Source organism: Heterocephalus glaber, unplaced genomic scaffold, assembly GCF_053883595.1.
Source record: "Heterocephalus glaber isolate CG9 unplaced genomic scaffold, H.glaber_assembly_v1.0 deba00001497, whole genome shotgun sequence".
NCBI classification, from domain to species: domain Eukaryota; kingdom Metazoa; phylum Chordata; class Mammalia; order Rodentia; family Bathyergidae; genus Heterocephalus; species Heterocephalus glaber.
In genome coordinates this window covers 1,048,623-1,061,045 of record NW_028258320.1, presented here as the reverse complement: position 1 = coordinate 1,061,045, position 12,423 = coordinate 1,048,623, and the positions used below count along the sequence as shown (strand labels likewise).

The window sequence follows — 12,423 nt, the reverse complement described above, 5'->3', positions numbered from 1 at the left end:
CTTTGCCTTTTTTTAGTTCTTTGCTGGTGCCAGGTTTAGGATCACCAGGAGCTGCGTTTTCAGTAGAGTAGTGGCCTGTCGTAACAGGGCAAGGTGAGCTCTCCACCCCTGGACATGACACCTGCCTCAAAATAAAAAAGGTCTGGAGATGTAGCTCAGTGGTAGAGTGCCTCCCTAACGTTCAAGGCTCTGGGCTTGGTCACAAGTGCCACAAAATAAATAAATAGATAAATAAATGTCAAATAGAGCAATGAACAGAAAACCTGAACACAGATAGTAGTATCACAAACAGGGCATCTAACTGGCAAACACACACATGAAAAAGCATTCAACTTCATTCATCATTATTTGTAAGTGAAAGGATTACTGAGATATCATTATGCCAGCTTCGGAATTCCTGAAGTGGGAAAGACTGGCAATGCCAAGCAGTGTTGGGGAAGCAGAGCCTCAGCAATGGCCCCAGGCTGCTGGCGGGCACAGACACTGCTACGGCCATGCTGGCGAACAGTTTGGGTTAACTTCTAAGTGATACATGTTCCCTATGACCCGGCCATTCTACTTCTAGGCAGACACCAAAAAGCTATGTGATGTTCACAGTGGCCTTATTTGTTAAGATGACTGACCCAGAAATATCATAGATGCCCATTAACAACAGGATATATAAATACCTTGCAGTTTAGGGCATCAGAGGGAATCTGAAGAGGTACCCCAAAAGGAGAGAGGGATTTCAACTCACTCTGGGTGGGTTCTTGATTTATTGTTACAGAAAAGCCTTCCAGGATGCCGTTGAGAGGCTTAGGCAAGATTATCAGGCCGAATCCAAAAACCGCACCCTCAAAGGGAAAGAGTGCAGGCACTCGGGGGGGGGGGGGTGTGTGTGTTGTGGACTGGGGTTGGGTGTGTCCTCAAGACAGAGGACTGGGGTGTTTATCTTTTAAGTTATTTATTGCTTACCCAGGGTCTGTCAGAGCATCCATTAGTAGGCTCAGGCAAAAATTAACTTTATGGACTAGGTTAAAATACAAACTGTATGATACCTTTGAAGTTTAGAGACATGGTACCCAATGAATAGTGCCGTTTCTTTGAGAATGGAAGTCTTTAGAATTTGTGGGTTTACAGTATGGGAAGAAAAAAAAAGGCAGTCTTCTCTGCATAGTTGCCCTAAACCACCTCGGCTTCCAGCACAGCCTCATAAGACTGAGATTGTCCCAAGCAGAAAGATGGAGACCACACTGTTCCCTCAAGCATTAAGGACTTTTCCAGAGCCATCTTGCAAAATCAAACTGAGAGAACGATCCACCAGACCCTAGCCCACTTCTGGGGTTCTATAAAAACTGGCCTAGGGGGTGGGGATTTAGCTCAGTGGTTTCGCTGCCTGCTGCACAAGCGCAAGGACCCGAGTTCGATCCCCGGTACCAAAAAAAACCCCCAAAACCCAAAAATCTGGCCTTGTCCCTCCCTTTGTTAACAGGTCCCTCTGCTCCTCTTCATCGGAGTTGTGTCTCCCTTTAGCTCCTCCTGGAACTTCAAGTCCTTTCCCATTTTCTCTTTCTAACTCTGTCTGGTAAATTAGCCTATGCTGAGTTTCCGTTTTCACATCTGAAAAATGGGAGCACAAGACTGTTTTGCGGAATAAAAGAGATTTTTTTTTTTTTTTTTAAAGGGCAAGCTCTGGCTAAATTGTACAGCTCCTTAGTTTCCTTAAGAGCATCTCTATCGCCTTTGTTTCTCCTCTTCCGTCCCCTTCCAATTGTGGGACTGCTCCGAATTAAGTGTCAGAGTACCCGTCCAATCAGAGAGCAGATTTGTGTTCCCGCCTTCCGTACCAAAAGGAGCCAATCAGGTCGTACGGAGAGTCAGGGCCCCGACCTTCAGAGATAGCCGGTAATGAGTCTTGCACTTTCCTGCGTTCTGGCGCTCAGCTTTTTCTCGGCTCACACCTCAGCTTCCTGGCCTTGGAAGAAGGCTCCATACTCTTCTTGTCCCAGCTTCTCACCTCGATCCCTCGACTCCTGAGGGTTGAAAGGCGGGGACCGGAAGTGTGCGCTGCAGTGACGGGTCCCCCGCGAGCCGTCGCCGGAAGAAGCTGCTGCTAGTGGAGGGTTCCGTCGGTTTGGTCATGGCGGCGATTCCCCCCGACTCCTGGCAGCCGCCCAACGTTTTCTTGGAGACCAGGTGAGGGGGTCTAGCCTGTGGTGCTGGACTGGCGGAGGCGACGCGGAGCTTGGGCCTCTCTCGGCCTCGGTTTGTCGCGCTGCTCCGAAAGGCCAGCGTCCACGTGGAGCGGCGGCCCGGAACCCGGCGACCACTGTCGCGGTCGTTCTCGTCGTCTATCTCGTTCACTCATTCACTCAACAAAGGTGTAGTGAGTGAGTCGACCGCCAAGCACGGAGTATCTGAAATCTGAGGGTGCAGAGGTGGCTAAACACACAGCCCTGCCTTTGAAGGTAACAGATAGGGAAATATTACAGTTGAATCACACATCGCTATGAAGTTACAAGAAAAACTTACCAAAGAGTGATGTGATAGTAATATAATTAAGCACCAGCCTGCTAGTGCCGTGCCTCTGATCTGTGGCATCACTTAGTTTAATCCTTCGGGAAACTCATATCATAAAGGTGCTGTTTCACCACCAATTTTAGCAGGGGAGGTGTCAGATTTTACAGATTACATTTCCTGACCAAAGCGGCATGGCTGGTGAGTGGAGGGAGCTCCTGTTTGGAGCCTGGTCGGCCTGTCTCACGTGCTGACCCTTTTTTTTTTTTTTTTTTTTTTAAGAACCTTATTATCAAACACACACACAAAAATTAAAACCATTCAAAGAAGAACAGAGGGGCCGGGAATTTAGCTCAGTGGTTCTGCCACCTGTCTTACAAGCCCAAGGATCCGAGTTCGATCTCTGAACATAACTTGTTGCTGCTCTAACAGTACAACGTTGAAACTTCTTAGTTTGGCATGCAAGGCGATCTCTGTCTGATCGCGCTCTCTCTCTCTCTCTCTCTCTCTCTCTCTCTCTCTCTCTCTCTCTCCCTCCCTCTCTCCTTTTTCCTCTCTCCCTCTCCTTTTTTTTTCTTCGGTATTAGGGATCGAACTCAGGACCTTTCGATTTCAAGGCAGGCACTGGAACCACTGAGCTAAATCCCCAGCCCTCCCTCTCCCTTTTTGTTCTTTCCCTGCTACTTTTTAACCAGAGCATGGGGTTCTCATGCTGTTCCTGCTCCCTGGCCATCCTCTTCCTCACTTTCTTGTATGGCAAAATTCTACCTCTTTAGTTCCCTGTGGTCCTGGGGAATTGAACGCAGGGCCTTTGGATACATAGTGAGTTTAAGGGCAGGTGGAGCTACAAAGCGAGACCCTGTCTCAAAAAACCAAGTGAGGGCCGGGGTTTAGCTCCGTGGTGCCGTGCCTGTCTTGCAAGCACAAGGTCCTGAGTTCGATCCCTGATACTGGAAAACAAAACAAAACAAAAAGCAGGTGCAACAAGAGTACCAGAACAGTCCCTTGATGTCCCTGTGTGCTGTGACCTTGCTCCTGACCGAGCCGCTCTGTCCTCTGCCCCACAGCATGGGAATCATTGTGCTGGAGCTGTACTGGAAGCATGCGCCAAAGACCTGTAAGAACTTCGCTGAGTTGGCCCGGCGCGGTTATTACAATGGCACCAAATTCCACAGAATCATCAAGGACTTCATGATCCAGGGAGGTGACCCGACAGGGACAGGTACATTCAACCACCATTAGTCTGTGACGTCTCACTGTCTCCCAGCTGTGTGATGAGGTGGCCGGAGCTCCCTCCTCCACGTGCCTGGGTCTGGGTGACTGATTCTGGTGACGGTTCCTTCCTGCCCTGCACACACATGTGGGCTTGACCAGAAACGAACCCTGACTCCCAGGCTTGCAAGTTTTCATAACTTTTGTGTATGGTTCACTAAAAGCAAATTTGCCAGCATTGTGGTGATGCCTGGGATAGTTTGACTAGAAGTAAAAAAAATTCCCAGTGTTTTGAAAAGAATAAAATATTGTGTCCGTTCAGTATTTAATGAATACTGAAGCTGGGCGTGGGGTGCACGAATAAAATGGGGTCCCTTGTTTTCAGAGTAAAGGAGGGGCATGACCTGGCCACTGCTGCCCAGATTCCCCTGGCTGCTCCTTGGAGAATAACCAGAGGCCCTGGCATGAGTCCTGGGATTGGCAGGAATCCCTCTGCCATCTGGGGACGATGGGGTTGGACCGCCTGGGATCATCATAAGGTGGTGATGAGCAGCTGGATTCCAGCTGTGCCTGGCAGACTGAGCCGGGGATCTGCCCCAGGTTGGACGGCAGGAGAGGAGGGAGTGGGCCCGGTGACAGTGAGTTTCTGATGCAGCCAGTGAGGTGGAGAGGCGGAGCGCGGGGTGTAGGGGAGGAGGTTGGGAGTTTGCCCTCCACCCTGTGGCTGTGAAACACTGTGCCCAGGAAGATGCTGGGAAGATGCTGGGTGTGACCTTGGAGCTAGGAATCTGTGAGCCACTGCACGGGGCTTCATTAGCAAAGCTGCTGGGATGCCTGTCCAGGACCCTTGCTTCTCAGTTTGCTTTTTCTCTCCTAATCCCTGCTCTTTGTCTTTAAGCAGCATAGTTACCTCTTTCTCGGAATCTTCTTGATTTTTTTTTTTTTTTTTGCTCATTCTCAGGTTTTTGGTTCTGTTTTTGTGGTACTGAGAGTTCAACCTGGAGCTTGAACCCAGGGCCTTCGCACAGAGCTACATCCCCAAGCCTCTTTTATTTTTTATTTGGAGACAAGGTCTTGTTAAGTCATTCAGTTGCCCAGGCTGGCTTACAATTGTGATCTTCCCGCCTCAGCCTTCCAGTGCACTGGGGTTAGAAGCATGTGCCACTCACTACATCAGGCTTCTCAGGTGTCCTTTATGGCCAGCAGAGTTAGTTTCTTTAATGTGTACGGACACATTTCGGAGTACAAGATATACAAAAAATGGGCGCAAATCACCCAGAAGCATAGCTTCCCAAGATTTCTAATCGTGGTTGGCGGAGCCTGCAACCTCCTCCTGCTCAGGGATGGCAGCATTAATGTTTGGCGGTCCTCATTCTGGCCATCTTTGTTTCCAGAGACCTAGGTAAGCAGGTGGATAGACAATGGGCTAAATGGAAGTAATCAGAAGACTAGGATATGTTGTGGATATTATTGTTTTAAGTTAAAGTTATGTTTAGTTTTGAGTATATTTAACAGAAAACTGACTCTGCGGTGAAAGATGAGGCAGTTAGCACTCTTCTACCCATTCTAACCCATCCTAATTTTGGGCATTTTTTATGGTGTGGGATCAAACCCAGGTCCTCACACGGGCTAGGGAACTGCTCTGCCACTCAGCTGTGCCTCCCACCCTAACTTTTGTTGTTTGTTTTATTGTTTTTTCAGTTTTGTTTGTTTATAGTGCTCGGGATTGAATCTGGGGCCTTGTACTGAGCCTCAGGCCCAGCCATTTTGGATTTCTTTATTTTGTGACCGTGTCTCCTCACGTTGCCCAACCTGGCCTCAACTTGCAGTCCTCCTGCCTCAGCCTCCCAGGGTTACAGGCGTGTGCCATCGCACTGGGCAGTTGTACTGTTTTCTGTGCTGTACCTCAACCTCGGTGTGAGTCCTGCTTTGCAGTGGATTCGCGCTTATCCTCGCTTTGTCCCTAAACCCTGAGGTCAGGGTCCCTTGGGCGGTGCCTTTGTGAACTGGCTTGGGATGGGGGTTTCCGCCTGCTGCCTTTGTGCTTGACAGGACCACACTGGAGGTGATGTCGAGCTTAGGCCTCCGTCATTCCCTCCAGTGTGTTTAGAGAATTCTGACCCATCGCCTCTTGGTTTTAAGCACAGTTTTGGGAAATACTGTGGCCAGATTTAATGTTTCCTTCAATTCAGGGAAATTTTTAAAACTGTTGTTTCTGAAGACTTTCTCTGGCTATACTTATTAGATTTTCTATTTCAGGAAACTAATTTTCCTTTGTTTCTTCACCTTTGCCTTCCTTATTGATCACATTTCTTCAGACGGGGGCAAGATGAGGTTTTTTTCCCTTTTTTTCCTGCCTTCACTGAAATAATCTCAGCCCTCCCTTCTGCCTTCCTCAATTTTCAGCTGTGTCTGTTCTGCTCTTTATTGCTCTGATTTATTTATTAGCTCTGTATTGGTGTCATGTGGATCTCTTTGTGTCCTTAGCTCTGCAATCTTTTCACCTTATTCTCTGATTTATTATCTTGCCTTTGAGCTTTTGTTTTATTAGCTTCTCGTCTCTGCTGAATCATCTGTATCTGGGGACATAAAGAAGCCACTTCTCCGGTTATATTTTCTCCAGACTGAGCCCTTGAGGTGCATTTTCCTCCTTCCCTGCTCTCTGTCAGGTCCAGTGTGGTGGCTTCTCCCTGTCATCCTTCCCACCTCTGTGAGGCCAGTTCTCTCCCCATTCGAAGGCTAGGTTGCTTTCTCTCCGTTTTACTCGGCCTGAAGAGGAGGGAGTTGGGGTCCCCGCCTCTGGCTCTCTCTCTGGGGCCCCTAAACTGGATCTCAGGACCCCTCTACTAGCCGGTGCTGACCCTCTAGCCCCATGTGGGCTCCGAGCCATCCCCTGGGCAGCCCTGGTTGCTGCCCCATGGCCTGTGGGCTCTGCCCCAGGGCCCTGCCTTAGCTGTGTTTCCTTCACTGCTCCGTCTCCATGGCTTCTCAGGTTGGAGGGTGTTTGTGAGAATTCCCAGCGGGGCACTCTTGTCTGATTATTGCCTTCAGGAAGTGCACAGAGAAGGATCCTCTGGTTCCTTCCTTGGCTGATTCTTCTAGAAGTTTTAGAGTGGTTGATCGGGGTGGAACTTTAGCTTTTAAAGTTTTCTGTGTTTTGTGTTCACTTCATTGGGAATTGAGGGGAGTCGGGGTCTAATCCTGCAGCCGTCTGCTCTATCTGAAGGTCTGCCAGTATTCCACGTGTTTCTTCTCAGTCTTCCTCTTTCCCTGTCATTGCTGAAATGCAATACATGGCCCTTCGTGACTCCAGGGAGCCGAGAGTCCAGGAGTAGGGAACTGGAAACGGAAGTGACCCAGCAGCTCCAAGTGTGAGATCCTGTAGGGCCACCCTCCTGTCCCACGTTGGAGATGTCGGTCTACTTCATCTTTGGGAGATTTCCAGACAGTGAGCGGGAGGAGGAAGAGACATCGGAGGGGTGTCGGGGTAAGAAATAGGTTTTTGTTTTTGAGAAATAACAGTTAGATTGACTGCAGACATTCCTGTGCATTAGCAGAACCTCCTAAAGGAGTGAAGGAAGTGATAAAGTGCTTGCAGAACACTAAGTGAGAAGGATTGATGTCTCAGCACCCGTAACAAAGTGGCTCTTCACAGAGGACCAAAGCTAAGCAGCCAGTAAACTGGAAATGGTGCACAGCGTCAGGGCGGAGCAGAGTAGAACACAGCATGGGAGCTCACGCCTCACACTGAGACAGGACGGAGGTGACAGGACTGCTGAGCCAGCATGAGGGGGACGGCACGGTGGTGTAGGCCACAGTGGCAGGCAGGCAGGGGTGACCCGCCCTCCTGCGAGAGCGAAGCAGGACAGGGTTCTGGTCAGAGAGGGGAACACTGCGCAGGGCTGGGGGACAAAGTGGAGGGGCCCGCAGACCCGAGGGAACTGAGAAGCCAGTGCAGAGAGATGCAGGAGCGGGACGTGGAGGCGTGCTGAGGGACACGTCCTGGCCAGAATTGGGGTTGCCATCGAGGGAGATGCGATTCCTGTGGGGAAGGGGGACTCATTGTTTGTCCTGACCCTGTGTCTCGTCTGAGCCGCTGCACCTATGCATTGGATGAGGCCTTCAGAGAAGACGGGAGGGGCGGAGAGCCCGGAAGTCTGTCTGTCTGTCCGTCCCAGCTGTCCTCATCCTGGATCAGCACCCCGTCAGCTTTCTGACAGCCTTGGCGTTGTCTGCAGCTCGCTCTGCACCAAGAGAAAACTCATGCCTCCTGTCCTTCCTCCGGCCTCCCCCTCTGGATTGGGAGTATTTGTCTTGCTGACACTTTGCGGAGCCAGCTTCTGGGCTGCAGTGGCAGTACCCCAGTTCTGAGGCTGGTGACAAAGGGGGGCCGTGCCTTTTCCCTGCCTCCGAGCCCTTACCATCCCCAGCCTTGTCTATAGCAACATCTGTGGGGTGGGCCTGGCTTCCTGGAGGCCAGAGGCCTGGGCTTGCTGCTGGACAGCGCTCAGCACACCTGGCCACAGCCCCTTGCTCTCCTCTTCAGCCTGGCACTCCACGATGGCCGAGGGCAGAGCCAAGGGCGGGAGGAGGCACAGCACCTCGAAGCCGCACTCTGACCTGGCTCGGTACCTGGTCGGTAGCTCTGCAGAAGCATGCGCAGCCCAGGCAGGGAAGGTGGCCCCTGGGGTTCACCCTACTCCTCTGCAAGAACAGGGTTTCCTACAGGATGGGCTGTGGCATATGCCATTGTGGAGCAGCCTGAAATGTAGAGAAAGGATTTTTTTTTGGTACCAGGGATCAAACTTGGGACCTTGCGCTTGGGAGGCAGGCGCCGGAACCACTGAGCTAAATCCCTGGCCCCCGTTTTCTGTATTTTTGATAGCAAACCCGTATTAATTTAGGAAGCAGGAGGAAACTTACTTGGAAAAGCAGCGTGTTAACCTGAACGAAGCCAGTGGTTCACGACTGGATCCTGCGCTTGCGTCCTGTCTGGCAGGAGCAGGACTCTCTCTCTGCCTCTTCCTCTCCTGCACCCAGAAAACCCCTGGCCCCTGATTGGGCTTGGGCAAGGGCTGCAGGCCAGGTGGGCTCATTTCTCATCTTCTAATCAGGTCGCGGTGGTGCATCCATCTATGGCAAACAGTTTGAAGATGAGCTTCACCCAGACCTCAAGTTCACTGGTGAGTGTGGGATCGGGTGGGACGGAGGGGTGGCCCGGGCAGCTTGCTGTCCTGGCTGGGATCCGAGGTGACTGCCTGGCACTGGCGTGGTGCCACAGAAGCTGGGGCACCCGAGCGGTGCCGTGCTGTGCCTCCCCAGCATGCTCCGAGCTCCGAGGGCTGGTCCGGGTGGCCTGGACTCCAGTGACTCGTCCAGTGCCATAAAGCAGAGGCCATCAAAAGCGTCCTCACAAGCACGGGGGTGCGCTGGGTGTGGAGGGAGCTGGAAACGACGGCTGGTGGATAGTGGGGACCCTGGGGCCAGCTGGGCAGGAGGTGTTATGGGAGCCGAGGTCCTGGCAATGCAGAGAAGACCCTTGTGCAGGACAGAGAGGGTGAGGTCCCCTGGTCTGCATAGTGGAGATGTGGCCGCTTCGGAGCTTCCCGCGCTCGGTGGTGCGGCGCCCTCGGCTGGAGCCTCCGTCTCGAGGCTGATTCACGGTCTCCTCCGTCCCTTCTCCCCAGGGGCTGGAATCCTCGCCATGGCCAACGCAGGGCCGGACACCAATGGCAGCCAGTTCTTCCTGACGCTCGCCCCCACCCAGTGGCTGGATGGCAAGCACACCATCTTCGGGCGCGTGTGCCAGGGGATCGGCATGGTGAACCGCGTGGGGATGGTGGAGACCAACTCCCAGGACCGCCCGGTGGACGATGTGAAGATCGTCAAGGCCTACCCGTCCGGGTAGACCTCTGCTGCCCGCGTCCAGATGAGCCCGAGTGACAGGCTCTGAACGTCCTCTGGCTCTGCACAGGTCGGGGTCCGGGTGAGCCGGAGTCGGGAGCTCGTGTCACTCGGATGTGTCTTTCTCTCCCAGCCTTGGTGCTGCTCACCTCGCTGCCCCTCCCTGTGCTTCCCATGTGTCTGCTCCAACGCCCTCAGATGAAGGACAAGGCCCAGCTGTTCACAGATTTCTATTCTGGCCCACGCTCTGCGCTCTGGTGGTGACCACCCTGGAATTCCAAGCAAGCGGTGCCCTCGGCCTCCACCCTGGTGTCCGTGGGATATGCACACGTCTGGCTATATTTTTCCTCCAAAGCAGAACATCAACACTGCCGCTCTGACCCTTAAACATCCCACGTTGAATTTTTGCCAAATGAAAAGTGCATCCAACAATCTAGTTTCTAAGAAGATGTCAAGTGGGGAATGATAATGTGTGATGACTGAGTGCGGAATTTATCAGAAGGAAGCAGAAGCACTGTCCATTTCCTCCCCAGGAAGGAGCAGAAATCTCAGGGACTCAAGGACAGACTGCCTTCTTCAAAAGCAGCACCAGAAAAGGAGGCACTGTGCAGTTCTTTTCATTAAGACTTTTGAGAAATTAGATAAGAGGTTTTTGTACTTTTTTTTTTTTAATCATGATGGGGAGGGACGTTAATACCTATGTAATACATAGATTCATCCAAAATAAAAGCCGCCTTGATGGCTGTGGTGTGATTTTAAGTATTGTATGGGGTTTGACAGTCTTTTTTTTTTTTTTGGTGTTTGAGGCAGGGTCTTGCTATGTAGCCCAGGCTGGCCTTAAACTCACAGTGATCCTCCTGCTTCAGCCTCCCAAGTGCTGGGGTTATAGGCGTACCCCACCACACCCGGCTTTGTCTTTAACTTCTTTCTCTATCTTCCTGTTTCTTCTTTCAACAAGGAAAAATAAAACCCATCCCCAAGTAAACTGTGAGTGACTTTGTAACTTCCCAGAGATAGTTTTGGTGTGCAAAAATACTGAAATTTTTTCTCTCAGCCAGACCGGGAGGGCACACTGGAGCCACGTGTGGAAGTGGGGAGTGAGACCCCAGTCTCTGAGCTCCCAGAATTCTGGCTCCCACCTGCACCCGGGGTACTAGGGCAGCAGCAATGTCACTGTCCCTTGACATAAAGAAGGCTCCGTGTCACCTGGGGAGGTGGTCCCTTGTTGCCACAAAGGCCACAGGTCCTGGCCATGTGGGCACAAAGGATGGCACTTGAGTGACACTGAACTGCGACAGTTCTGGGGATTCTGCGTTAGCTGGAGACGGAGCCCCGATTCCACGTAGAGGAACCTTGTTGAGTTCTTGGGTTGTGTGAGGTCTGTACCTTCCCTTGGTGAGGACATGGGGACTTGAGGACACCACTTCCAGGTGGGACGAGACGTCCCCAGTAGGCACGAAGAGTTGGCAGGCCTGCTGGGGCTGCCACGCGATGGGGCGGCAGCTGTGGGGAACACTGAGGCTGGGAGAGGTTAGGGCAGGGAAGGAAGCCTCAGACGTGTCCCCCTGGACTCCGTGTGACCACAGGGTTTGTGGCCTGAGGGCACCTGCCCAGGGCTTCTCCCACCTCACCACACAGGAGCCACTGAGGGAGCCTAGCAGCGCTGGGCGTGGAGCCACATGCCCATAATCCCAGCACTGAGGCTGAGGTAGGAGAGTCACTTTAGAGTTCAAGGCCAGCTTGGGATACATAGCAAGACCTCATGATGTAAAACAAAAGAAAACACAAGAGCACTAGGGTCCAAATTTCTTTTTTTTTTTGAGACAGGGTCTCAATATGTAGTTCAGGCTGGCCTCAAACTCAAGGCAATCTTCCTGCCTCAGCCTCCCTAGATCTGGGATTACAGGTGTGCACCACCATGCCCGGCAGGGCCTGAATTTCTAAGCAGCTCCCAAGGAGGTGACTGCCTGTCCCCATCACACCCATGATGAATGGGGGTGGAGGTCCGGGCACAGGAACATGGCACAGCTGGGCCTGTACCTGGGTCTGCCTCATCCTTGAGGCCGGCAAGAATGTCGAGATTTGAGACTTAGACTTTCAGGGGTCCAGCTTTGACTGAACATTAAGAACAGCGCCCATAGGGGCGGGGATTTAGCTCAGTGGTTCCGCTGCCCGCCCCAGAAGTGCAAGGACCAGAGTTTGATCCCAGGTACCAAACAAAACAAAACAAAACAGCCCCCTCTTTAGCATCCACTTAGTCCACTATGACAACGGCCCGCCATGCATAGCGCTGGGATCCCCTCTTGGCCACCACAGTGGGGAGACAGTGCAGTCATCAGACACTGCAGAAAATTCAGGGAAGGTGGCATTCACCACTGTGACAGTGCAGGAAGGGGCTTGAGCCAGGCGGCGTCAGACACAACCCCAGCCCTCGGCAGCCCAGTGAACTAACATTTCCAGATTTCCCTGTGCTTCAGTTTCCTCACCTATGAAATGGGGGTAACAGACCTAGCGTCACAGGACTGTGAAAGTTAAATGGGGTAGAACAGGATCTAACATTCAGAAAACACTTAAAATGCCAGCTGTTGTTGCTGGTGCTCTTGAAGCTACTGTGTGTCTGCTTGTTCGTCTGTCTGTCTCTGTGCTGAGGGTGGGACCCAGGACCTGCTTCGTGCCAGGCAAGCGCTCTACTACCCAGCTGCACCCCAGCCCCCGACTCTCCTCTCAACCCAGCAGCCCCTTTTGTGTTGACCTGCGAGGGCAGGGCCTGTCCTACTCTGCACATCTTCTCAGTGCCTTCGAGGTTACTGC

At 52.1% G+C, this 12,423-nt stretch overlaps 1 protein-coding gene across 2 annotated transcripts; it reads left to right on the top strand.

The window, feature by feature from the left end:
- The first annotated feature begins 1,801 nt into the window (after nucleotides 1-1,801).
- Ppil1 (peptidylprolyl isomerase like 1) lies at nucleotides 1,802-10,597 on the top strand. 2 transcript variants are annotated; one of them, XM_004846674.4, is made up of 4 exons: nucleotides 1,802-2,175; nucleotides 3,564-3,718; nucleotides 8,823-8,891; nucleotides 9,396-10,597. In XM_004846674.4, exons 1-4 carry the CDS (start codon nucleotides 2,120-2,122, stop codon nucleotides 9,614-9,616), a joined length of 501 nt encoding a protein of 166 aa, XP_004846731.1. In that variant the 5' UTR covers nucleotides 1,802-2,119; the 3' UTR covers nucleotides 9,617-10,597. The 2 variants fall into 2 exon arrangements, with proteins under 2 accessions (XP_004846731.1, XP_004846732.1); XM_004846675.3 differs by having other exon boundaries at nucleotides 2,089-2,447.
- Nucleotides 10,598-12,423: the final 1,826 nt, after the last annotated feature.

What these genes read in the sequence shown, in the direction of transcription:
- Ppil1 (XM_004846674.4), top strand. Translation starts at nt 2,120, where the DNA reads ATGGCGGCGATTCCCCCCGACTCCTGGCAGCCGCCCAACGTTTTCTTG. An exon ending in AGGTGACCCGACAGGGACAG is followed by an intron (nt 3,719 to 8,822) that starts GTACATTCAACC and finishes TCTTCTAATCAG; the next exon opens with GTCGCGGTGGTGCATCCATC. An exon ending in CCCAGACCTCAAGTTCACTG is followed by an intron (nt 8,892 to 9,395) that starts GTGAGTGTGGGA and finishes CCTTCTCCCCAG; the next exon opens with GGGCTGGAATCCTCGCCATG.